This window comes from Nuphar pumila, chromosome 9, assembly GCF_984573655.1.
Source record: "Nuphar pumila chromosome 9, dmNupPumi1.hap1.1, whole genome shotgun sequence".
Taxonomy (NCBI): Eukaryota; Viridiplantae; Streptophyta; class Magnoliopsida; order Nymphaeales; family Nymphaeaceae; genus Nuphar; species Nuphar pumila.
The window spans coordinates 118,402,799-118,430,274 of NC_143257.1; the positions used below are offsets into that span (position 1 = coordinate 118,402,799).

The following is a 27,476-nucleotide window of genomic DNA, read 5'->3' on the forward strand; positions in this document are numbered from 1 at the left end:
GACTTGTTTAATACCCTATATATGTTAATTATGATGTTTCTTTTGTTGATCTAGGGATGTCAACAGTTCGGGATTGGGTTGGATATTCGACCGAGTCAAACCTGATTAGTTGGGTTTGGTTGAAAAAACTGAATCGAATTTTGAAAACGGGTTGGATTTTGGTATAAAACATGATAGAATCCAATTGGATTCGGTTTTTACTAGGATCCAATTGGATTTTCATGTCTTCGAAAGAAGAGGCACCCATGAGACTCGAATGTATGGCCTCTACTATGTTGACATCTTTGAACACTGTCGTCCAACAGAATGGCCACTCTCTTGCTTGTGTAATATTTTGGAAAGATAATTTACATAAACTCTATTGTCGGATCTGACCCCATCCACATATTTAAACGGATTTAGGATCAGATTCAGTTATCTCATTCACAGTTGGACTCGGATTCAGTTTTAGTTATTTCTCATTCGAGTCCGAATCTGAATCAGACTAGGGATGTTAATGGTTTAGATTCAGATGGGATGTAGCCAATACCATATCCGACTAATCTGATGTTGGCTAAATGGATTAGAATTCAGATTTGGAATCGAATGCTGAAAAGCTCATACCAGATCCGCTTTTTTTACATGTAAACAGATTTGGATACCCATCAAATTCGAATATTTGTCGTATTCAGTAACAAAAAGTGAAAACCATATATGCATCCGATATAATCGGATATGGTTTTGGATTACCAAATTCTACTAAACGGAATGAAATTCTTTCGGATAGCAGATAAAGTCCGATTCATTGACATCCTTAAATCCGGCTCTCATTTAGGACATCTGATTAATCGGATTTGGTAATGCCCACATCTGAGCCGAACCCAACCTGTTTACATCCCTATATTGATCTCATGTATTATTTGTCAATTGTTATGTCTCATTATCTTGTTTATTGAATTTTTCATGTTCTACATCTAGTTTTGCTTGATGTTATTAGTTTTATTGATTATATGTGTTTCTTATTATCTGAGTTCTGTTTTCTATTTATTGTTTTATTTATTTTTGGGTGGAAGACTATTTGGCATTGATGGATTTTTTTTCCTGGTGGAATAACTGGTGTAAGAGAATAACAAGATTATTAAAGGGGAAACTGAAAATATTCTAGTGATTAATAGCAGGACCCAAAGCCACATTTTCCTATTTTAAAGGAGAAGTAGGTGGGCACAATATTAGTTGGATCGGACACAACATGATAGGACCATCGGCTCGATACACACACATGATCAGCTCTATTTGATTCTTGTTTTTTATTTTTATTACTGTCTGGTCTTATTTTTCTCTTTTCTTCTGTTTGGAGGCAACTGCTTGTCACTCTTTTATTTCTTTCAATGAGAGTTCATCTTTCCTTCAAAAGTTTTTTTACTATTTCTTAATTTTCTATTTTTAATTTTTATGATATGGTATGGTATGATAAATATGTAACTTGGACCTTTCTGACACACCTTATGGAACACTTTTTACAACATTGAAAAGGATTTATGATGATACCTTACATATATTTTTATGCACTAATATTGTTGTTATGAATATGATAATTTTTGCATTGCAGGGTTGATCGAAATAAATATCAAATTCAGATTCCTTTGCCACCAAAAATTGATCCAAGTGTTACGATGATGACTGTAGAAGAGAAACCAGACGTTACCTACAACGATGTTGGTGGTTGCAAGGAACAGATTGAAAAGATGAGAGAGGTGACTACTAGAGTTGCCAGATTCAGTCTGTTGCTATGGGGTGTTGGTTCTTGTACATCATGTAATGGCAGTAACTTATACATAATATAGTGGCAATGACTTAGATTGGCTGATCTTGACAAGGGCGATGAAGGGCTCATTTTGAGTTCAGTTCCTGTCTGACCCAGCTCTGATTTTCCTGTGTTTTGTCTGCAAAATAGATTTCCCTGTGAAATGAAATGGGGATCTTCGAAACGCGTGCTTTGATTAACAAGAGCAAGTGTCAAGAATGACACTAAAGCATAACCCTTAAAAAGGGTATAACTGGAAACAAAATAAAAATAAAAATGTATTCTTTATTGATATGAAAAACCAATTGCTTAAGAAGCATTGGGGTAAAATACAAGAGGGGCTGCACCCCTTTATATACACAGCTGAAAGAGGACTCAATAGAGCTGTTGGGCACAGTCCAACAGCTCTATTAAGAGCTGTTGGACTGTGTCAGTCCAACAGCTCTATTGCTAGTCAAGTCTGGACAGGACTTGACTAGCAACAGTCATTCTAGTTCAAACTGAACTAGATGACATAAAGACAAAAAAATAAAAATAAAGGAAAAAAATACAGAAAAGAAAGAAATTAAAAATGTATTTATATATATATAATAATATAATATTATTATATATACATATATGTACAGTTTTACATTTTAACACTCCCCCTCAAACTTACGGTACAATGAGCGAAAGTTTGTCTAAGAGAAAGTGAAATCGGGGAGCAGCGAGAGGCTTTGTAAAGAAGTCTGCTAACTGATATTCTGAAGTGACATATGGCAGATCAATTATCCCGTGTAGATATTCATCTCTGACGTAGTGACAATCCATTTCGATGTGTTTGGTGCGTTCGTGGAATGTTCTGTTACTGGCAATGTAGATCGCACTTTTGTTGTCACAACACATTTGTGAAGCCTTTGTTGCTTCAACTCCTATGTCAGCAAGCAGTCGTCGGAGCCAAACTACTTCCATGGTCGTGGTTGCCATGGCTCTGTATTCAGCTTCGGTGGATGAGAGAGATACCTTCTGCTGCTTTTTACACCTCCACGAGATTAATGATTCCCCTAAAAAGACACAAAAGCAGTGGTTGAGTGTCTGTTATTGGGATCACCTCCCCAATCAGCATCAGTATATGCAATTAAATCAAGAGAAGAGGAGGAAGATAAGAAAAGTCCTCGTGAAAGAGAGGACTTGATGTATCTGATAATACGCATGACTGCTCCCATATGAACAGAAGTAGGAGCATGCTGAAATTGACTTGCTGTATGAACAACATGTGCTATATCTGGTCTGGTAATGGATAGATAGGAAAGTGCCCCGACAAGCTGTCTGTAAGGAGTAGGGTCTGCAATAAGTTCTCCATCATCAATCTTCATTTTAACATTAACAACTTCTGGAGTGTCAACTTTCTTATCATCAGTAATACCAGACCTGAAAACAATATCAAAAGCAAATTTAGTCTGAGATAATAAATATCCTCTAGGAGAATAAGCAACTTCAATGCCTAAAAAATATCTCAACAAGCCCAAATCAGTCATTTCAAAATGAGATTTAAGAAGTGTTTTGATTGTTTTAACTCCCTGTTTATCGCTTCCGGTGATGATCATATCATCCACATAGAGAAGAAGCACAATGATCCCTGCATCAGAATTCTTAATAAACAAAGCAGTGTCAGTTAAACAGAATTGAAAACCAATATCAATCATAACACGACTAAACCTATCATACCAAGCTTTTGGTGCTTGTTTAAGTCCATAAAGAGTTTTTTCTAAGCGAAGGACTTTACCCTTAGGAATACTTAGACCAGGAGGGGGTTCCATATATACTTCTTCAACTAGCTTTCCATTTAAAAAAGCATTTTTGACATCCATTTGAAAAATAGACCATTTTTTGATAGAAGCTAAGGCAATTAAGGTTCGGACAATAGTCATACGAGCCACCGGAGCAAAGGTTTCTTCATAATCAATCCCATATTCTTGGGCATAACCTTTGGCTACTAAACGGGCTTTATATCTTTCAAGAGTACCATCACTCTTGGTTTTAATTTTATAAACCCATCGACATCCTATAGTTTTCTTCCCTGGAGGAAGATCTTGAATATTCCATGTAGAAGCCTTTTCAAGTGCATCTAATTCAGCTTTCATGGCTTCTATCCATTTGATATCATTTTTTGCTTGAAAATATGTGGATGGTTCTTCATATGAGTGAATTAATGCAATAACTGCCCTATATGTGGGTGAGAAAGACTCGTATGATACAAATTTTCTGGAGGCCTCGAGATTCGGGATGATTGTCTAGTTGGAATGTTAGAATATTTCTCAAGTGCACATGGAGTATTAGACTCTTGTCGCCTGGAATATTGAATACTAGTATCTCTATGAACTTCTTCATTTTCAACATTAAGATCAATAATTCTTTGATCATCATCAAAGTTACAATCAAGGTCATATTCATCAGATGTTGATGTTAGATCTAGCAAAAAGGAGTACTCAGTGACGTCTTTTAATTTTCTAAAATCAAAGAAGCTCTCCTTTTCAAGAAAGGAAACATTTCTAGACACATATAGTTTATTATTTTTGAAGTCAAAACATCTATATCCTTTCTGGTTTTCAGCATATCCTAAAAAGGCACAGGGAATCGCACGAGGGGAAAGTTTATCATTTTTGTCAGTAAATATGAAACATTTGCACCCAAATATTCTTAATCTAGAGTAGTCTGGAGAAATGTTCATTAGTTTTTCAATGGGAGTGATATTTTGTAACGAAGAAGATGGCATCCTATTAATGAGATAGGTGGCAGTTAAGGCAGCTTCTGCCCAAAAGTCTTTAGGGACTTGATTTGCTATTAATAAAGTTCTAGTGGTTTCTATAATATGGCGATGTTTTCGTTCTGCCAGTCCATTTTTTTGAGGTGTATAAGGACAAGATCTTTGATGTGTGATGCCATGCAATTTAAGATAATTTTGAAAATCTGTGGATAAAAACTCTCCCCCTGAATCTGTGCGAAAAATAGTAATATCATTTTGAAATTTGTTTTTAACCATATTATGAAAAGTTTGAAAGTATGAAAATACTTCAGACTTATGTTTGAGAAAGTACATCCACGTATGTCGGGAGAAATCATCGACAAAAATAACATAGTAAACAAATCCTCCTTTAGAAATTACTGGTGCAGGACCCCAAACATCCGAGTGTATTAATTCAAGTGGTCTTGAAGAGAAAAAGGTTCTGTTCTGAAATGGTAATCTTTTCATTTTGCCGAGAATACAATCTTTACAATCAAATGATTCAGAGTTACAAAATTTTCCTAGATTTGGAAAATGTTGGATTTTGGCTATATGTGGGTGACCAAGTCTCTTATGCCACAGTTCCAACTCTATTTTTTGAATATTATAACAAAAAGCTTTCTTCGGCATTTCCAAAAAATCCATGTAATAGAGTCCTCCTTCTCTATGGCCTTCCCCAATCAGCTTGCCTGACTGACGATCCTGTACCCAACAACCATGAGAAGAAAAAGAAATATTACACCCATAATCAGAAATTTGAGATACAGATAAAAGATTTAAATTTAATTTGGGAACATGTCTAATTTCTGGAATAAAAAATTTTTTTGTTTTATAATTTTTTTCAAAATTTCTTATTCCTTCTATTTCAAGAGAAGTCCCATCAGCAGTAAAGACCTTTGACACACTTGTTTTATTTTTAACACATTTGGATAGACTTTGATTATTTGGGGTCATATGAAAAGATGCACCAGAGTCAAGAAGCCAAGAAATTTTACCTAGATCAGAAAAAGATGAGGCTGCTGCGCCGGTTGAAGCTTCAGATGAAGAAGAGGCACCTTTGATGAGAGGCTGAAGAATCTCCATTAGTTGGGCCAGGGAAACTGGTGCATCCTGATCTTTAGGCTCCGATCCAGCAATTGCAACTCTTTTTTCTCTCAGCTCCTTAAGTTTGAGACATTGTGGCCTGTAGTGTCCCGGTTCATGACAGTGATGACAAATAATTTTCTTCTTATCATAGTCACCATTTTGTCGGTTAAAGTGAGGAGGCCTATATGATCGAACATGATTCCCTGGTCTAGACACGGCTAAAACGGAATCATCTTCAATTTTTAAAGAACCTTTCCGGAGACGATTTTCTTCCATTGTTAACTCTTCAATAGTTTCAACAATAGAAGAAATTTTTCCCCGGTGAAGTAGGGCCGATTTAGTGGTTTCAAATTCCGGCCTTAATCCAGTGATAAACTGGTAAAAATGTTCAGCATCGAGTTGTTTCTGACGAAGCTCGATGTCTTCGGCACAATGCCACTTTGGTTCTAAAAGAGAAAGTTCTTCCCAAAGTTCGGACAACCCATTGTAATATTCACGAATAGTTTTGTCTCCTTGTGTCATCATTCGAACTTTTTCTTGGAGGTTGCACACGTGTGCAATATCTTTAAGGGAATACATATTCTTAAGGTATTCCCATGCCTTATCGGCATGATCAAATTTGGCAAGACTTGAGCATTTTTTAATGTCAACGCTATTGATAAGCCATGACATTATCTTCGCATGAGATATTCTCCATTCTTTCCATTTCTTCTCGTATGAGGCAATAGCCTTGATTTTCTCTTCTTCCGATAGAGGGACCTCTTTATCTCCCTCCTTTTTAGTAAGAGATAGCTTAGGTTCCGAATCGGAACCATCCACAATCCCCCATAAGCCTTTTCCCCATATATGGTGCTTCATGATTGAAGCCCATGTTACATAATTCGTATCGCTTAGTTTCATAGGCATGATGGTGACTTTATCATTGTCATCCATCGATTACAAGGAGAGAAAGAATAGGGATAGAAGAGAAACAAGAAGGAAAATGAGAAAGAAAGAAAAAAAACAATACAACAAGATGTGAAATCTTCTCCAATGAAGTGATAAAACACTTCTCTTCAAGTGGCGAACACTTTTGCAAACGGGCACGGAAACCGAGGCAGCTTTTCCTCAAGATTTAGTACTTCCGCGGCTCTGATACCATGAAATGAAATGGGGATCTTCGAAACACGTGCTTTGATTAACAAGAGCAAGTGTCAAGAATGACACTAAAGCACAACCCTTAAAAAGGGTATAACTGGAAACAAAATAAAAATAAAAATGTATTCTTTATTGATATGAAAAACCAATTGCTTAAGAAGCATTGGGGTAAAATACAAGAGGGGCTGCACCCCTTTATATACACAGCTGAAAGAGGACTCAATAGAGCTGTTGGGCACAGTCCAACAGCTCTATTAAGAGCTGTTGGACTGTGTCAGTCCAACAACTCTATTGCTAGTCAAGTCTGGACAGGACTTGACTAGCAACAGTCATTCTAGTTCAAACTGAACTAGATGACATAAAGACAAAAAAATAAAAATAAAGGAAAAAAAATACAGAAAAGAAAGAAATTAAAAATGTATTTATATATATATAATAATATAATATTATTATATATACATATATGTACAGTTTTACATTTTAACACCCTGTTAGAAAATGGCTCAGATTTGGAAGATCCTAATATGTTAAAGAATCTGGGATGATAAAAAATAGGTTTGATCTGTAATGTGCGTTAGCAGGTTGGACTAAAATCCTTGCATTGTGGTGGTGAAATGACGATTTGATCACTGCATTAAACTAAAATTTTCAATAGCTATTTGTTAGGCTGCAAAATAGATTTTCCTGCCAGGAAATGGCCCATAATTGGAACACTCTTATGTGGCTAACAATGTGACTTGGATCAGAAATATGTTTGACCTGTAATGCATATTAACAGGCTGGGCTAGCATCTTGTGCACAGTTATGGTGGAAAGATTATGAGATTACTGCATTTAATCTATAATTTTGGAATGACTATTTATCTATTAATAGGAAATTCATAGTTTAAAAACCTGAGGTTGACCCAGTGACTCATCCAAGTTGTTTGAGTAGCCCCTTCTACTGAGTCAACCCACCTGGTTGATCCAGTCCACACATATCTACCTTCATATTTTCAGATATTTAGTTCTAATTACACATGATTAAGTTATTAACATCATATAGAAGACTTCTGATACAGAAATGGAGTTTTATTTGTGTATGATCCTGAAATTGAGAGAACATGAAGTTCCTGATAAAATCACAATAAATTTGGTTTATAATGAATTACATATCACGATTTTAGCATATTCCAAGCATAGTCACAAGTATTGGAGGTAACTTGAAGGTTTGTCACGATTTTAACATGATAAATTAAAAAAAAGAGATTCCTGATAAATTCACATTAAATCTACTTTATAACCTGTGTTTTCAATAGCTCATGTTTTTAGAATAGTTAGTGTGATATACCTGATGTTTTATTTTCTTTGAATTTCAATAAATTATATTTTTATATTTTCATTTTTGTTCCAATATTTTTCAGATAGATTACCCCAAAGACGATAAAAAAAATTGTGGGGTTTTCCTTGCTAAGAAAATCCCAAGAACATGATTTATGAGTACGATTCCAGGTTTCCAGGTTACCTAAGCGGAGCATGACCTTTTCATGCTCATGGAGATCATTATGCTACACATTATAGGTTTCATTAATTGGAACAGAAGCTTTTTCAGCTCAGAGCCTCCAAACATTTGTCGTACTACAATGTTGTAGTGGGCAATATTAAACCATTTATTACTTTTTTTGACCTTATTAACTTGGTGGGCACATTCAGTTTAGTGCCGTTGCCTGTGCAGGAGTTGCATGTGATTATTTTTCTTTTATTATGTTAGTGTTGATAACACTAGCTGAAATTGGCTTCTCCTTTAAGCTCCTAAGCTTCAGCCCGTGCTTTGTTCTAATGTTCTATTGTTCTCATTGAACAGGTGGTTGAGTTGCCCATGCTTCATCCAGAGAAATTTGTGAAGCTTGGAATTGATCCTCCCAAAGGAGTGTTGTGTTATGGCCCTCCTGGAACTGGAAAAACACTTTTGGCTAGAGCTGTGGCCAATAGAACTGATGCATGCTTTATTCGTGTTATTGGAAGTGAGCTTGTCCAGAAATATGTTGGAGAGGGGGCTCGGATGGTTCGAGAACTTTTTCAGGTTAACTTGTAGTTTTAGATTGTTTCTTTTATCTATCTTGTCAAATTAGTGTTGCAGAGGCATGTGTTGAAATTATCATGTAATCTAAAACTTGAATTTGGTTATTGAGCTCATGATGGGCTAAAAGTTGAAGTTATTGTTTGATTTGCACTAGATGGCCCGTTCAAAGAAAGCGTGCATTGTGTTCTTTGATGAAGTGGATGCCATAGGTGGTGCTCGTTTTGATGATGGTTTAGGTGGAGATAATGAAGTGCAACGCACAATGCTTGAAATTGTGAATCAGCTTGATGGGTTTGATTCCCGTGGAAACATCAAGGTTTTAATGGCAACCAACAGGTTCACCCCTATCTCATATATTTTGTTTCGCTGATTGGTCATTTATGTGTTTCAGCATTCAGTAGTTTGAATTAATCAAACCCAGATCTGTTGACAAGTGCTCTGGTTCACCCCTTTCACATATATTTTCTTATGCTAATTGACCATTTATATGTTGCTGCATTAATCATCTGCATTAATAGAATCCAAATATCTTGATAAGTGTTTTGGTTGATGTTTCTTATTTGAGAAGTAGAATTTTGTGCATCTTTTTGTTATGGAGCTAATGATTTTTTTGTCGTATTAACTAATACTGCTTTTGGGATGAAGGGGTAGTTGTTGTTGTTGTTGATTAACTAATACTGCTGTTCACATGTCATGCTTATAGTTCTGCTGATTAATAATGCCTGCTAGGATGTATATATGCAGTACCATGGGTGATTAATATTTTTGGCTGTTGCAATGCTAATTATAGATATAGGGAAAGCATTTGGTACCCTCATGGGTAAGAAACCCCCTATTTGGAACTCATAGTGAGAGGTTGTTTTGAGTCTTTTGACCAAATCTAGCCCCATGGATGTGTTCAACATGATCAAAATAGTAGGAATAGACTCTTGGATCATATTCTTTTCAATGTAAAACTAAGATTTGACGAGGGTTGAAAATTTTGATCATTGTAGGCCATTGATTTTTTGACCCCTGCAAAATCTTACATATAACATGATCCAAGCACTGATTTCTACTAACCCAAACATGTAGTTCACATATGGAGGGTTAGATGTGCAAAAAACATTACAACAAAACGCCTTCATCCCAAAACAATTGGGGTCGGATCATTCTGGGTCTTCCACATGAATCCTTCTCCAATCATTTTTATCCAATGCCATGTCCTCGGTGAGGTTCAAAGCATTCATATCCTTTCCTATCATCTCCATCTAAGTCTTCCTAAGCCTACTCCGTCCTCTTTTAACTAATATATTTTCCCATTTCTCCATCCTTCGAACTGGAGCATCATTAGGCCTTCACCGAATATGTCCAAACCACCGTAAACGATTCTCTCTCATCTTATTTTCAATGGGTGCAACGCCTACCTTCTTACGTATCTCTTCGTTCCGAATCTTATCTTTTATTGTATTTCCACACATCCATATGCATCTCAGCTATACTCATTTTTTGAATATGATGTCTCTTGGCAGCCCAACATTCCGTACCATATAGTAAAGCGGGCCTAATTGTCGTCCTATAAAACTTTCTCTTCAACCGCAATGGCATTCTACGATCGCACAACACTCCAGTTGCACTTTTTCATTTCATCCACCCAACCTTTATCCTATGATTTACATCTCCATCAATTTCTCAATACTTTTGAATGATCCCAAATATTTAAAACAATCATCCACCGGTATTTTTTGAAAAAACTAAAAATATTATAGCTTTTTACTTTTTACTAGACAAAGGTAGGCAAACATATATATATATATATATATATATATATATATATATATATATATATATATATATATGAAAAATATGCCTTGTATGTTAAAACATATGTAATAATACCATAATACCCGATAGGGGTATTATGGTCATTTCACAAAGTACCCCATAGGGGTACTTATTTTGTTTCTTTTATTTCACCATTTTTTATTTTTCTTTTTCTTTTTATTTTTGTATTTTTTGGATACCGAAAAGGGGCCCCACAATGGAGTCGTTGGGGCCCCCAACGGTCACATATGTGACCGTTGGGGGCTCCCAACGACTCTATTGGGAGCCCCTTTGGTCTCCTTTTCTTATAAATAGGGGGAACCCCCCATGTATGATGCATTGCTCTTGAGAGCTCTTCAATAATAGTGATATTATTTTTCATGTGTGTAGCCTTTTTATAAGGCCCTTTGTATATCCCTTAGTGGATTTTCTCTCTTGTGCTTGTTGCACTTGTCCGTGTGGGACATAGTGAATTCTTTAGCATTCTTGGTTTCTTCCGCTTATTTCATTACATGGTATCAGAGCCATAAGATCTACTAAAGGTAAAATCTTGTCTCTCTCTACTTCTTTTCTTTCTCACATCTTCATTGTGTAGCAATGGAAGTCAAGATCGATCTATCATTCAAACTCAATGGAAAAAATTACATGATGTGGGCATCCGCAATGGAGAATAATCTCAAAGGCAAGAAGCTTTGGGGTTATGTAATGGGAACCGTTCCGGAACCCCAACTTAAGCTCACAAAGATGGAAGGAGATCAAGAGAAAGCACTTGAAGGCGATGCTCGTCTCAAGGCCATTGAAGATTATAATCTTCAAATGGAAGATTGGGAGAGCAACCATGCAAAAATCCTAGCATGGTTTATGAATAATGTCGAACTTAAGGTATGTGCAAATATTGCAAAATTCCGCCGGGCAAATGAAGCTTGGTTTTTTATGAAGGGTATGTTTACCCAAAAGGATCTTGCAAGAGTTTATTTCTTGCAAGAAAAAGTAAGAACCACAAAACAAGGAGACATGAACATACAAGATTACTATAGTGCTCTAAATCCTTTGTGGGATGAATTGGCTCTTTTAGAGCCTAAATGGGTATCTATGGAGGATGTGGTTCTAAGACAAAAACAAATGGAACAAGATAGATTGTTTCAATTTTTATTTGGGCTTCGTCCCGAATTTGAATAAGTGAGATCCTCACTTCTCCATAGATCCACGTTTCCTCCCTTAGAAGAAGCTATTGCCGAGATTACTCAAGAAGAGACTAGGCATAGCATGGGTAAAAGCATAGAGGAAGTTCTTGTCGTATCTAAACCCGGCAATCATGTTAAAACATACAAACCACCTCATTTTGGTAAGCAAGGGAGTGGTGGAAGAAAAATGATTATATGTCACCATTGTTATGAGCCGGGACATATTAAACCCGTTTGCCCAAAGCTAAATGGAGCATTCAAGCCAAAGGTGGCTTCCGTTGAAGAATCCACCACCAAAGAAGATGACGGCAAGAACGGGGATCTCAAAGATACTCTTGGACAAATCTCCTTGGCTCTTCAACAAATTTTAAAGGTCACTTCTTCCACCTCCGGTGCCGCCATTGCCTCATCATCACCTCCCGGTACGTACTCTTGGATTTTAGATTCCGGAGCTTCTTTTCACATGACCCCTCATGAAAATGCATTAACCAATGTGCACACCAATTCAAAAATGTCTTGTGTCTCTACGGCCGATGGAACTTTTCTCAAAATAAATGGTGTTGGAACTCTTGATTCTAAAAATGTTCAAAATTTCCTTGTTCCAAAAGTTAGAATAGTTCCAAAATTAAATCTTAACCACTTTTCCGTTTCTCAAATAGCCGACCATGGATGTGAAATATTTTTCTCATCCCAAGGGTGCTTTGTGCAGGATCTCCGGTCCGGGAAGCGGATTGGGCAAGGCTATAGGAAGGGAGACCTTTATTTTATGGATAATTTAATGCTTCCAAATACCTCATTTTGTACTTATGTCCAAGACAAAAATATTGAAACTTGGCATAAAAGGCTTGGACATCCAAGTTACTCAAAAATGTATCTTTTTCCTTTTGGACACAAGTTTTGTAAAGAAAAAGATATCAATTGCAAAGATTGCATTTTTGGCAAAATGAAGTCTACTTCTTTTCCTATTAGATCCTTTGTGACAACAAGACCTTTTGAATTGGTGCATTCCGATGTTTGGGGGCCATCTCCGGTTCTATCTAAAGGTGGTTATTCATATTATGTTACTTTTATTGATGATTATACTAGATATGTATGGATTTATTTTCTTAACTTTAAATCGGAAGTTTTTATCTTCTTTAAAGAATTCCATGCAAAAATTCAAAATCAATTTCAAAGTCAAATATCCATTCTTAGATCCGATTCGGGTGGAGAGTACTTATCAAATGATTTTCAATCATATCTAAAACAATATGGCATTTGTCATAAAAAATCTTGCCCAAGAACTCCTCAACAAAACGGTCTAGCGGAAAGAAAACATAGGCATATTTTGGAAACCACTAGATCCTTACTCATTTCTAAAAATATTCCTAAAATTTTTTGGGCCGAAGCCGTGTTAACCTCCACCTATTTAATCAATAGGATGCCATCTTCAAAATTGAATAATATCTCTCCTTATGAAAAACTTTTTAATATGACACCCGACTACAATCGTCTTCGGATTTTTGGGTGTAAATGCTTTGTTCTTTTACATAAAAGAGATAAATTGTCACCTAAAGCAATAGAATGTGTATTTTTAGGATATGGTGAAAATAAAAAAGGCTATAGATGCTTTGATCATAAAAACAATAAGTTATTTGTCTCCAAAGATGTAACCTTTTTAGAAGATGAAAATGGATTTGACATATTGAAAAAATCAAATGAAATTGATTATATGTTTATCAATGATCTTTTAGAAGATTCAAATGATGACTCTTTGAGTCATCCGGAAATTTTAGAAAATACTCATGATTCTCATGATAATGATGTATCACCAACTAATGGTGACAATCTCCAAGTATACACTCGGCGTGAGGAAGCCCAATCTATTAGTGCTTTAGAAAAATTCTTGCGGCTTAATGAACCCCTAGAAGAAACCTCCCTTAGGCGTTCTTCTAGAGAATCAATTCCACCTAATAGGTTTGTCTCATATGAAACTCTTTCACCTAAATATAGAGCTTGTCTAATAGCCTTGCATTCTTACTATGAACCCTCCCATTATAATCAAGCAAAAAGTATACCTCATTGGGTTGAAGCAATGAAAGTTGAACTAGATGCTTTAAATAAAGCTAAAACTTGGGAAATAGTTCACCTTCCTCCAAATAAGAAAGCTATAGGATGTCGATGGGTCTACAAAGTCAAAACAAAAAGTGATGGTTCCCTAGAGCGTTATAAAGCTAGATTAGTTGCTAAGGGATACTCACAAGAATATGGCATCGATTATGAGGAAACTTTTGCTCCCGTGGCTCGCATGACAAGCGTTAGAACTTTAATTGCGGTAGCATCATCTAAGAAATGACCTATATTCCAATTAGATGTTAAAAATGCCTTTCTTAATGGTCAGTTGAATGAAGAAGTATATATGGACCCTCCGCCGGGAATCAGTGTTAACCAAGGTCAAACCCTTCGGTTATTAAAAGCCTTATATGGTCTTAAACAAGCCCCTAAGGCTTGGTATGATAGATCTAGTGCTATCATGTTACAATTAGGATTTCGCTCCTGTTATACTGACACTGCTCTTTTTGTTAAACATGCAGGTAATAGTATCATCATCCGTCTGCTTTATGTTGATGATATGATCATCACTGGCAATGATGAAAGCGGTATTCTTAAAGTTAAAAATATGTTAAAACATAATTTTGATATGTCTGATCTGGGTTTTCTCAGGTACTTTCTTGGTATAGAAGTTGCATACTCTCCCCGAGGGTATATATTGTCACAGATGAAGCTTGCTGCAGACATATGTTTCAAATCTGGGATTTCAGATGATAAAAAGGTGGAAACTCCCGAGGTTATCAATGCTAAACTACGACTGGAGGATGGAGTTCTGCTGGATGATCCTACGCCCTACAGGCAACTCATAGGCTCCCTCACCTATCTGACTATCACCAGGCCCGATATTGCTCATGCTGTGCACTCTGCAAGCCAATTTTAGCATGCTCCTACATCTGTGCATATGAGTGCTGTGCTCCGGATCATTCGATATATTAAAAATACTTTGACTAAAGGGCTATTCCTATCCTCACTCTCTTCCTTAGATTTACTAGCTTATACTGATGCTGACTGGGGAGGAAACCCAAATGATCGAATCTCAACTACTGGCTTTTGTGTGTTCCTAGGAGATTCGCTAATTGCTTGGAGGTGCAAGAAACAGCAGAAAGTCTCATTGTCTTCTACTGAAGCAGAATACAGGGCTATGGCAACTACTACAATGGAGCTGGTGTGGCTTCGAAGTCTTCTTCAAGATATGGGAGTCGAAATTACCGGGGCTTCGAAGCTTTGTTGCGATAACAAAAGTGCCATCTACATTGCCAGCAACCACATTTTCCATGAGAGGACGAAACATATTGAAATGGACTGTCATTATGTACGTGATGAATATCTTCGTGGGACAGTAACACTACCATATGTCACTTCAGAATATCAACTTGCCGATTTCTTCACCAAAGCCCTGCCTGCTCCTCGCTTCTTGTTCCTCCTTGGCAAACTTTCGGTCATTCCCCCGTAAAGTTTGAGGGGGGGGGTGTTAAAACATATGTAATAATACCATAATACCCGTTAGGGGTATTATGGTAATTTCACAAAGTACCCCATAGGGGTACTTATTTTGTTTCTTTTATTTCACATTTTTTATTTTTCTTTTTATTTTTCTTTTTGTATTTTTTGGATACCGAAAAGGGGCCCCACAATGGAGTCGTTGGGGCCCCCAACGGTCACATATGTGACCGTTGGGGGCTCCCAACGACTCTATTGGGAGCCCCTTTGGTCTCCTTTTCTTATAAATAGGGGGAACCCCCCATGTATGATGCATTGCTCTTGAGAGCTCCTCTTCAATAATAGTGATATTATTTTTCATGTGTGTAGCCTTTTTATAAGGCCCTTTGTATATCCCTTAGTGGATTTTCTCTCTTGTGCTTGTTGCACTTGTTCGTGTGGGACATAGTGAATGCTTTAGCATTCTTGGTTTCTTCCGCTTATTTCATTACATTGTATTGGTACCAGATGGTTTTTAGGACCTGATTCTAGATCATGGTGGGCAGGTTCTGATCTGTAAGTTGCACCCAATATGTTCACTTTTGTCTCTTTAAAAAGTAGTAATGAAATATATATGTGCCAGACCTTTATTTGCATGCTTTGAAGTTTTTTTTTTTGGATAGGCAAACTGGGGTTAGGCAGACCCCTACCAGATTAGAAAAATACACAAATTGCATATCCAAAAAGAGGGAAACCCATCTGGTGGTTTATCCTTCCAGATACGATCAAAACCAAGGTTCCCTAATTAAGCTAGGCAGTAAGGAACATAGTTATACTGCTTAGGAATTCAACAACATTGAAATCTGTGAAAATGCAACACGATTCCAAAGCATCAGCATAGACCAAGTGAATAGGACTACAGCCTTCTAGCGCCAAGGATTTGATCTTCACAACGTCTTTCCTGGATGGCTCAACTATAACTTGAGAAGATGGAAAAGCTCAGAAAAACTCCTTCCACCACAACCATTCACATTGACCAGGTTGAATGGGTCGAACAAAGCAACCAAGTTGCCGAAAATAGCCTGAATAATCTCTAATTGCATACCCAACTACCCACTGCTGAAAGCATTTACTGAAAATAGAAGGCTTAATCCAGCGATATGGAGGCGGACTCCACCTGCCAGCATACAACCATGCTAACTTAGAACTATGGTATACCTTGTTTAAGATAGGCAATATATGCTCCCTGACTTTATTGAGAATATCAATGGAGACATGACTCAAGGAGGAATAATTCTCTATAATACTGATGGCATTCCTTGCTTCCCATACATACATACCGAACTACAAACTGATAACAGAGCATCCAATAACTTTTCACATATTTGAAAAATGAACCTGGCCCCAACAGTAAAAACCCTTAGTCAAGTTGGTATGAGGTTTCATCCTAATACCAAAAAGATGGACAACCATGCTCCAGATCTGTCGTACCACCTTACAGTCAATGAGTATATGGGTTACAGTTTCTTCTGGTGATCTACACAAACAACACTGAGATACCAATTGTAACCCAAGACGCTGGAAGTGCTGCTGAGTAAGCAGCTAATTATGAAGAGCCAAACACAATGTAATTGCTGCACGGTAATCTGATGCTTCACCCACACCAATTTATAAATAGGAGCCTGATGATACTTCTCGAATAGCTTCCCACACAAAAATGGGCATTGAACTTGGAACCTGACATCCAGGTGAGCTGGTCTGGCATATCATAAAATACAACTTGTTGAAGGTGGTTAACGTCATTAGGCACCTGCGTCACATATGCAACAACATAGGAGGGTACGTTGCCATAATTATTAAAAATATCCTTAACCGTTATATGCTTGAGTGACCTATAAATATCTTTGGTTAAGGACCTTTTTAGCAAACTGATTAGAGAATAATGACCAAATTACCAATCCATGGATCAAACCAAAATTCTATCTGTCTACCATTACCTAATTGTTACAAGGCACCTTCTTCCACTATAAAAAAGGCTGTTTGCATGCTGCGCCATCCCCAGGACCCTTGTGAAGGCCTCCAATGAAACCAAACAGAATTAAATGGCAAATATTTAGAATGAATCAGGTGAGTCCAAGGATTACTCATCTTAGAGGCCAACATCCAACCCAATTTAGCTGGAAGGGCAAGATTAAGATCATGTAACTTCCTAAGACCAAACCCACCTTCCAACATTGGCTTACACATCTGATCCCAGCCCAATAGGTGTATATGACGTTGAGAATTGGAGTCACACCAAAGAAAAACATGGATAAGTGACTAATTTAAGAATCGTAAATTGAGGAAGTTGAAAACACATGAACCAATAAATTGGAAATGAGGATAATACTGCCTGCCATAAATAATAGATATATGCTCCAAGCCTCAACATAAGAATGAAGCCTGTCAATTAAAGGGTTATGTTGCGTGAGGCGTGAAGAGCAATAAAAAGCACGAAAAAATCAATTAACATTAGGTCTAATCTTCTTTAAATAGAGATTAGCCAAAAGAAACCTAATTACAATAAAGACCCAGAAATAATATGAATTAACAAACTACCCCTTACTACTTTTTAAAATAACGTAAGCACATGCCTAATATTCCTCAACAATCCCCTTCAAGCTGGAGCATAGATATCAATCATGCTCAGCTTGTCACAACATCTAAGGAAATCGGAACTAGCAAGAGGCTTGGTGAAGACATCAACAACTTGATCTTCAGAGGATATGTGATTAGTAGAGATGTACCTAGTCAGCACTAAGTCCCGTATATAATGACAATCAACTTCAATATGTTTTGTTCTCTCATGAAACACAGGATTATTGGCAATATAAGTAGCAGCCTTGTTGTCACACATCATTACCATAGGGCATGACACTTTCACTTGAAGATCAGTTAGAACTGATTTGATCCACATCATTTCAGCAACAATTTGTGCCATAGCTCTGTATTCTGATTCTGATTCTGCACTTGACCTGGCAACTACTGTCTCCTTTTTGCTTCTCCAATTTATTAGATTTCCTCCCATAAATACACAAAAACCAGTTGTCGACTTTCAGTCATTAACAGACCCAACATAGTCTGCATCCGAATAAGCGATGATTTCTAATGAAGGGTTTTGTTTAAAGAACAACCCTTTTTCCGGAGAGGCTTTCAGATACCTAAGAACCATCATAGCTGCCTGCCAGTGATCCTTATTAGGTTTATCCATAAATTGACTTATCTTGCTCACTGCTAAAGAAATGTCAGGTCTGGTCACTGTCACATATAACAATTTGCCAACGAGAGAACGAAAGCTACTACTGTCTATAGATTCTGATTTCTCATCATACGTATGGCTCTTAGGGTCCATAGGAATACTTGCAGGTTTGGCCCCTAGCATTCTTGTTTCCTTAAGTAAATCTAGAACATACTTTCGTTCGGACAATACCAAACCCTCATGATTCCTTGAAACTTCTAATCCCAAGAAATATCTGAGAGGACCAAGATCTTTAGTAACAAAATGCGTCTGAAGATGGGCCTTTGTATCTGAAATCTCGATTGTTGCCTGTCATTTTGATATCATCTACATATACCACCATCACCATAATCCCAAAGCAAGATTTTTTAATAAACAGAGAATGATCTGAGGCTTACCTGACAAAGCCAAATGTAGGCATCATTTCAAAGAGCTTTTGGAACCAGACACGAGGACTTTGTTTGAGACCATAAATAGCCTTATTCAATCAGCACACCTGCTTACACTCCCCCTCAACCTTGAACCCAGGAGGTTGTTGCATGTAGACTGTTTCCATTAGATCACCATATAAAAATGCATTTTTCACATCAAGTTGAGAAAGGCTCCACCCATAGTGCACAACAACAGACAAGACCAATCGGATGGTGCCAAGACAAGCCACAGACGAGAAAGTTTGAAAGAAATCAATACTATAAGTCTGAGTATAACCTTTGGCTACCAGTCTAGCTTTATACCGCTCAAGGGAGCCATCTGAATTATACTTGACAGTGAAGACCCATTTACAACATACAATATCTGCATCATTGGGCGGAACAACCAAATCCCATGTACCAAGTGACAATAAATCATCCATTTCGTCCTGCATTGTTTGCCTCCAGCTTGGATCTAGAAGAGCTTGATGATGATTGAGGGGAACAAATGTCACAAATAATGCTGCGATGGAATTTTGCATGTTCCTTCCAAGGCGCACATCTGCAACATACTTAGAGATAGGATGATGAGTTCACTGTCTTTTTCCTTTCCGTAAAGCAATAGGCAAATCATCATCCACAACAGAAGCTTCCGGTTGATCAGGAATACTCACCTCAAGAGAAGGGGTAGATGAAGGCATGCGATCAGGTGGTGATCGATGTGAGTACACCAGTGGAGGGTCCCGATATCGCTGCACTGAAGGATACTTCACAGGAGACTCTTGATGAGTAGATTCCAAAGGAAAGAGAGGAACAAGTAGAGGGAAAGTATCTCCTTGACCTACTTGCAATCTGGGAGTAACACTTGAGAAATAAGGATTAGACTCAAAGAATGAGACATCCACACTAATATACTCATTTTTGGATATAGGGTCATAACAACGATATCCCTTTTGATTTTTACGATACCCAAGGAAAACACATTTGGTAGACTGAGCATCCAGCTTGCCCCTATTTTGTCCCAATCCATGCACAAAGCACACACACCCGAACACTTTAGGTGGAATATGAAAAAGAGGAACTTCTGGATGAAGGATTTGGATGGGTATACGATCCCCTACAGAAGATGAAGGCATGCGGTTTATGAGGAACCCAACAGTCAATACTGCATCTCCCCAATATGATACAAGCATATTAGATTGTAACATTAGGCAACGGGCTACATTTAAAATTTGTCTATGCTTTCGTTCGGCCACCCCATTTTGTTGAGAAGTATGAGCACAAGATGTTGGAGGCTTGATCCCGCGGTCTTTATAAAATTGTAACAAGGCTTTAGTCTTAAATTCAAGAGCATTATCAGTGCGAACAATTTTGACACGAGTCGAACTGAGTTTGTATTTCAATAATCAAAGATTGGAGAATATTCAGAACTTCAGATCTTTCTTTTATTAAGAATAACCAAGACAATCTTGAAAAATCATCAACAATAACCAGATAATAACGACATACATTTAGACTTACTCAGAATCTGACTAGGACCCCACCCATCCACATGAAGAAGATCAAACAATTTTTGACTGGACAGGCTCTGACTAGACGAAAAGGAACTTCTGTGGTGTTTGCCAAGTTGACAAGTTTCACACTGTAAGATAGCTGATGAAGAAATTTGGGGAATAACTCTGCGAAGTTTAGGTAAAGGAAGATGTCCAAGACGATGATGCCACACCAAAGGACTAGACGAAGACTCGACTGCAGCATGGGCTGCTCCAACTGGATGATGCATATAATAAACCACACCTTCTTCATAGCCTCCACCAATCCTCTTCTCCGTCAGCAAGTCCTGAAACATACAACACACATGATCAAATATCACCTTACAATTTAGTTCCTTGACAACGCGGCTAACTGGCATTAAATTCTGTGGAAAAGAGGGAACATGAAGCACATTTGTCAATTGGAGAGTGGGAGATAAGGAAACATTTCCCTGACCAACAATAGGGGAGGAACTACCATAAGCTAGAACCACCTTTCGATGATTTGAAATAGGGTTCAAGTTTGAAAAATCCTTAGAGTTTCCACACAAGTGTCTAGATGCTCCTGAATCAATGATCCATCTAATACCTTGGCAAGATAAGCCATCACCTGCAGACCATGCAACATCCGCCACGGGAGAGCTTGAACTGGTTGGACGATGAGCAACTAGTTCATCATATTCAACACGATTAAGAGTGATGGTATTCTTTGAAGAGACTGCAGGAACATCAACACTGGCATTGGCAGCCTAAGCTTTAGAAGCAACCTTGGATAAAGGATCAAGAAGGTGGCCATGTTTATCAAAGCATCTATCTTCCAAATGATCAAGCCTGCCACAATAGGTACATTGAAGTCTGCCTCTACCTATAGTACCTCGACCACGACCTCTCCCTCTCGGGTTGAACAAAGTATCTCGTCCATGACTAGATGATACAGAAAGAGCAGAAGTCTGGGATTCAGATTGGGACAATGACAATGACATAGAAAGTCTACCATGTTGATTATATGCTTCAGCCAAAGTCGGAACATCAGAACTTGTCACCATCTGGACCTTTGCTACTGAATATTTTGATGACAAACCTGTGAGAAATCGTGCAACCATAGTCTGTTCTTGATGAACTCTCTGTTTGTCACAACATAGAGGTCTATGAGCATTCAACCTCTCAAAAGCAGCCTTTACAGAAGCATAATACTGTGCTAAGGTTCGGTCTCCCAGTTGAAGTTGATAAATTTCTTGTTCAACCTGTAGAATACGACTTACATTGGTTTCCTGAGAGTATGTATCCCTAAGGTTGTTCCACATTTGTTTTGCATTAGCATAATAAATGAGACCATCAACGATCTGTGGTTGCACACTATTCATAATCCATGACATAACAATGTCATTGCCTTCTTCCCATGTAGCATATTTACCGGTCTTCTCCTTGGGTTCAGATTTTAATAGGATATGCTTCCTGCGGTGGCCTCAAACAGACATTATAAAAGTACGAGACCATCTAGCATAATTTGTCTCGTCTAATTTTACAGATGATCCGTAAGAAAAAGGATCTGCAAACGCTTTGTATTCAGGCAATGACTCCACCTTCCGATTGCTGTTTTGAGACTCAACCATTTAAAAATAGCAAAAGGAAAAAAAATCGTTACCAAAAATTAAGATTTCTCTGTACTGTATCAATTCCAGCTAACTGTGGTAGACTGAACCTTCCACCACGATAGTCAAGATCAGATCCACCAAGCGTAATATAACAACACCACACCAACCCATGTCCACAACAGATCAGATCAGATCTGCACAGCAATCCACGTCAACTCGGAGACTGTTTCAAGCCAGCACCACAGAAACATTAACGACAGCAGCTCACGTCCACCATAGATCAGATATGGTCCGCAACATTAACAGATCTGCAATGAAGACAGATCTGATCCACGCCAGGTAACAGACTTTAAATCACCAGCTGCGGGGGCATAGTGCACATCAAAGCCAAGATATCAACCTGCTGCCTCCAACTTGCAAAATCACGACAATCCATCTTCAAATTTTAGGGGTTTTATCACCACGACGAGCAACAACATGATCTGGCTTCGGATCCAAGTCCTGTCACCAGATCATACCCTTTTCATGGTGACAAACCATACTCAGGATCTGAGGCCAGACCGCCGGTGAGTTCCAGTGAGTCGGTGAGGCGAGCCCCTGCGAGTCGGTGAGGCGAGCTCCTGTGTTAGAGGCCCGGACAGTGAGGCTAGACCTAATATAGGTCTCCTTTGTCCACGTCCACCAGAGCCAGTCGATATGCTAGCTTTGAGATGTCGACCAGATCAATTTTAGGATGAAGACACAGGAGACTCAGGCATCCAGAATCGAGAAGAGCTCTGATACCATGTTGCGTGAGGCGTGAAAAGCAATAAGAAGCACGAAAAAATCAATTAACATTAGGTCTAATCTTCTTTAAATAGAGATTAGCCAAAAGAAACCTAATTACAATAAAGACCCAGAAATAATAGGAATTAACAAACTACCCCTTACTACTTTTTAAAATAACCTAGGCACACACCTAATATTCCTCAACAGGTTACAATACTGGTTACAATACTGCACTTTGAACTTGCCATGGAATATTGGAAGTCCCAAGTATTTGATAGGCAACGGCCTTAGTTTCCACTAAGAAATAGATTGCACCTGGGAAATTCTAGCTTGAACCATGTTAAATGCAATAAGTACAGATTTCTCTTTACTAACTAAGAGCCCTGACTTGGCCTCAAAGTCTTGCAATATACGCAAAAGGTGGAAACAGAGTGCTTCATATCCTGAATGAAAAAGAGAGCATCATTGGCAAATAAACTGTGACTCCATTGTAAGGAATGAACAGAGCAAGGGATACGAGTGATTTTCTGTTCCTCTTGAAATTTTTGAGTCAACCTTTCCATCACTATTAGAAAAAAATATGGTGAAAGTGGGTCCCCCTGACGGATACCTCTGGAGCTGAAAAATATGGGTCCAGGCTGGCCATTGATACACAGAGAAAAATTTGGAGTTTTAACACATCATAATACACTGAATCCATGGAGTGAAATCCAAAGAATTCCAAAGAATCCTGCAGGAACCGCCAATCAATTCGATCATATGCTTTTACCAAGTCAGATTTAAACAGAAAAGTGGATTTTCTGCTGGAGCTCATTGAATCCACCATTTCATGGGCTATTAAAATACTTTCTTGAATACTGTGACTTCTTAAAAAAGCCTTTTAATTATGAGATATAATTCTTTGGAGTAAAGGTCTCATACAATTAACCATAATTTTGGAAATAATTTTGTAGAGGAAATTGCACAAGCTAATAGGCCTATATTATGAAAGCTTAGAAGCTTCTTTAACCTTGGGAATCAAGATGATGTTTGTAGAATTAATACATCTTAATTTTGCCAGTATAAAAAATTGATAATGGCTCTACACACATCACTCCCAATAATGTCCCAATAAGTGTGATAGAAAATACCTGAAAACCCATCAGGGCCAGAGCACTATCCGTCTTGAGCTGAAAATCTGCATTCTTCACCTCTTCTATTGAAACTCTCTGGAGTAAAGAAACATTTTTATGATAGGACACTTGAGGTGAGGTCGTGCCTATGAAAGACTCCCTACAAATGGGTTCTGCAGAAAATAATCGAGAAAAGAACAATGTTGCTTCTGCCATAACTGCATCATGACCAGCAGCACACTGTCTCATCGTGACCAGCACATAATAGTCGGAACTCGAAACTCCGGAATTAAGAATATATTATGCAAGTTGTTATATTTATATTTAGCATGAAAAAAAGATTTGTTCCTCCCTCCTTCAGCTAACCATTGACATCTTGACTTTTGTCTCTAAAAAGCTCTCCTCAATGAGCCTAAGTTGATGTAATTGGTCACGAATGTCTCTTTCCTTGTCAAGTAAGAAAACATTACCATCATCAATGCATTGCTGAACAGCAAGCAAATCATCATTTAATTGCTTAATGCTATCTTGAATGCAACCAAACTGATGGTGGTTCCATTCCTTAAGTTGGCGCTTAACTTCACACAACTTGGAAACAAGCCTAAACATAGCTCAGCCACACACATGATGGGACCAGGCTGATTGCCCAACAGATTTACAATCCTGCCTATATGTCCACACACATGATGGGGGCAAGGCACTTGGGACTTGTTGACTGACAGTGAACCAGTAAACCATTGTGATCTGATATTGATTTATGAAGAACATCAATCAATGAAGCAGAGAACCATAGCTCGATCTAGCTTGCTGGCTTGGAATTCCTTGCCCTGCTGTGCATTATGCCAAGTATAACAAACACTGGGAATATGCAACTAAAGAAACAATTTTGAATCATTTGATTGAATTCAGAATATGGTAGACCACTTTCAAGATTGCCTAGTCGTTCAGTTGAGTCTCTCACCACATTCCAGTCTCCAACAAGAATCCGTAACAACCATCATGCCATCAGTGGATTGGGAAAAAACAGAAACCAATTGGTCTGTAACATAGAGAACCTGAAGGTCGATAGTAGATGTTTTCCATAAATATAAAATCCTTCAAGTATCTGCAGCCTCAAGATTGCCAAAATACTGATAATGTGTAAAATACAACAAATTCTTATCTACAACTGCCAAAGACAATTTGGTTTAAAAAGGAACTGCTATATCAATACTTGACTTATTCAAAACTGAAATCACCTCTTTCTTGGCCCAAGAACGACTTAGGCCACACACGTTCCATGATAAAATTTTCATGGATGTGATGGAGAAGGATTATATAGGTTCTCCTTATCAGGAGGATTCTCAACATGAGTCAACTGAGTGGCAGCTGAAGATACAAAAGAGATGGGCCGAATTATATACTTCCTTTCAACTAGGATGCTATCCATGTTAATAAGAAAGTGCTATCATGACCCTGGTGGTGATCCATTTGCATTGAACCTTGCAAAGAGTTAATTAACATAATGCTGTCTTTAGATGCAGTATTAATACAAAGACGATGCTTAGCTGCACACGATGGATCCTGATTTGAATGAGAACTGGATTCCAATGGGCCTGACCCTTTATTCTGATTGGGCCGATTTTTCGCATGTGGCTTGGGACGAGCTTTCATACCAGAAAGAGCCACGGATGAGGACATAGAATTGTTGGTGTCCGTAGATGGCAGTGGGGACGAAAAAATAATGCCCTCAAAACCAGGAGGAGCATCCTGATTGCATGCTATATCAGAGACCTGCTTAAAGTCCTGAGAGACATGTGGACCAGGTATACTAGGTTCAGCTGGCCCTTCTGACTGGATAGAGTGCCACATAATTGATTGAGGGAGTTCCCCAAAATGTCTACTCGATTGGGTAGGATTCCCAGAACCAGCAGTAGTAGTTTTACACTACTCACACCTGATGTCTCAAGAGGAATGGATACTTGTTCCACCAGAGTATGATGGGTTCCAGAAATTTCCTTGGGGCAAACATTAGACGTGGACGGAAACAATACCCGTTCCTGGTAGCACAGCCGACCTCTCAATGGACACCAAAGCAACTGGAGCAGATGAATATCTAAGGGGTGACTTCAGCTCAGCTTCCTGGGAAACCGATGGTGGTGATGTTGATTGGAGTTGAGAACTACTGCAGGGATCACCAGCCTCCACTCGCATAGATTCAGATTCAAAAACCTGAAATCTGTTCCTTACAGTAACTGATGGAGGCTCTTTCTTCCTGCAAACTTTTTTAACAACTGGTTTATAGGATTGAAAATCTGCTTTAGAAGAACCAGTCTGTTTAGAAGAACAGCTTTGTCTAAGGCAAACTCCTTCTCGGTGGTACGTGCAACCACATATGCTACAATATGTGATAAAAGAGTCATATACGACTGGTTGAACAACCCTTCTACCATGCTCGATCTGAATTTGAACAGAGTATAGCCTAGGAGCTTTAGTAGGCAAATCAGCCCATATCCTTGCATATGTTTTGGAGTTTATTCCTTCTTAAGGTTATTTTATTTTTTAAAAAGATATAATATGAGTACCAGAACATGGTTGTGGGGCAATGCTTGGCAGCTTCTTGAGGGGAAGGCCCCAACTTTACGTGGAAGACGAAGCAAACAGATAGCTATGAGAACTTTAAAACAAAGTGTTTGATTATGCGTATTGTGAAATAATGTTTGATGATGCTTTCAGAGTTTCTGCTGCTAGGTTCTACTCCTAGGACTTTGAGGAGTCCTGGGCTTGGTCATGAGTGTTTCTTGGGTTGTAAGGCCAGGATCAGAAAACCATGTTGACTTGTCTAGAACAGATGGAGTAGATGATGAACTTTCTCTTGGTCAACTGCACAGGTCAATAATCAATGTAGATGAGTTGGTCTTGTTGGGTATCTCGATATTTGATCACTAGGTACATGTGCAATTAATTAGTTATTTTTGGCTTAAACACAAGGTTTGGAACTTGATTCATTGCTTTTTGTTAGCCATGCATCAAGGCAATTAGCTTCATGAAAATTTAATAGCTTTGGTGTGATAATTGGATTTGCAAATCTTTTCTTAAAGCATGAGGATTTGATAATTAGGTTCACACATCAAATTGCTGCAAAGACTAGCTTTGTCTTACTCTAGTCTCACTAATAACATCTGTGATTTCTTTTCTCTGTATTTCAGGCCTGACACATTGGACCCTGCACTGCTTCGTCCTGGACGACTTGATCGCAAAGTTGAATTTGGATTGCCTGATCTAGAAAGTAGGACTCAAATTTTCAAGATCCACACCAGAACCATGAATTGTGAGAGGGATATCCGGTTTGAGCTCCTTGCTCGGCTGTGTCCCAACTCGACCGGTATTGAATAGGCTCTATTTTTGTTTTCTTTTGGTTGAGTTTCATACCTCTGGTTTGTTTATCTTTCCTGTTGGCTTCTTTGAATTTCAT

At 38.1% G+C, this 27,476-nt stretch overlaps 1 protein-coding gene across 2 annotated transcripts in view; it reads left to right on the plus strand.

The window, feature by feature from the left end:
* Window positions 1-27,476, plus strand: part of LOC149829050 (26S proteasome regulatory subunit 7-like) — a 54,208-nt gene that overhangs the window by 11,092 nt on the left and 15,640 nt on the right. For both annotated transcript variants that reach the window (XR_016434383.1, XM_090017879.1), the window contains exons 6-9: window positions 1,589-1,733; window positions 8,613-8,831; window positions 8,986-9,167; window positions 27,211-27,386. Coding sequence is in view for 1 of the 2 variants with exons in the window: in XM_090017879.1 (XP_089874005.1) it covers window positions 1,589-1,733; window positions 8,613-8,831; window positions 8,986-9,167; window positions 27,211-27,386 (722 nt within the window). In the remaining variant the exon portion in view is untranslated. The remainder of the gene's footprint in view (window positions 1-1,588; window positions 1,734-8,612; window positions 8,832-8,985; window positions 9,168-27,210; window positions 27,387-27,476) is intronic.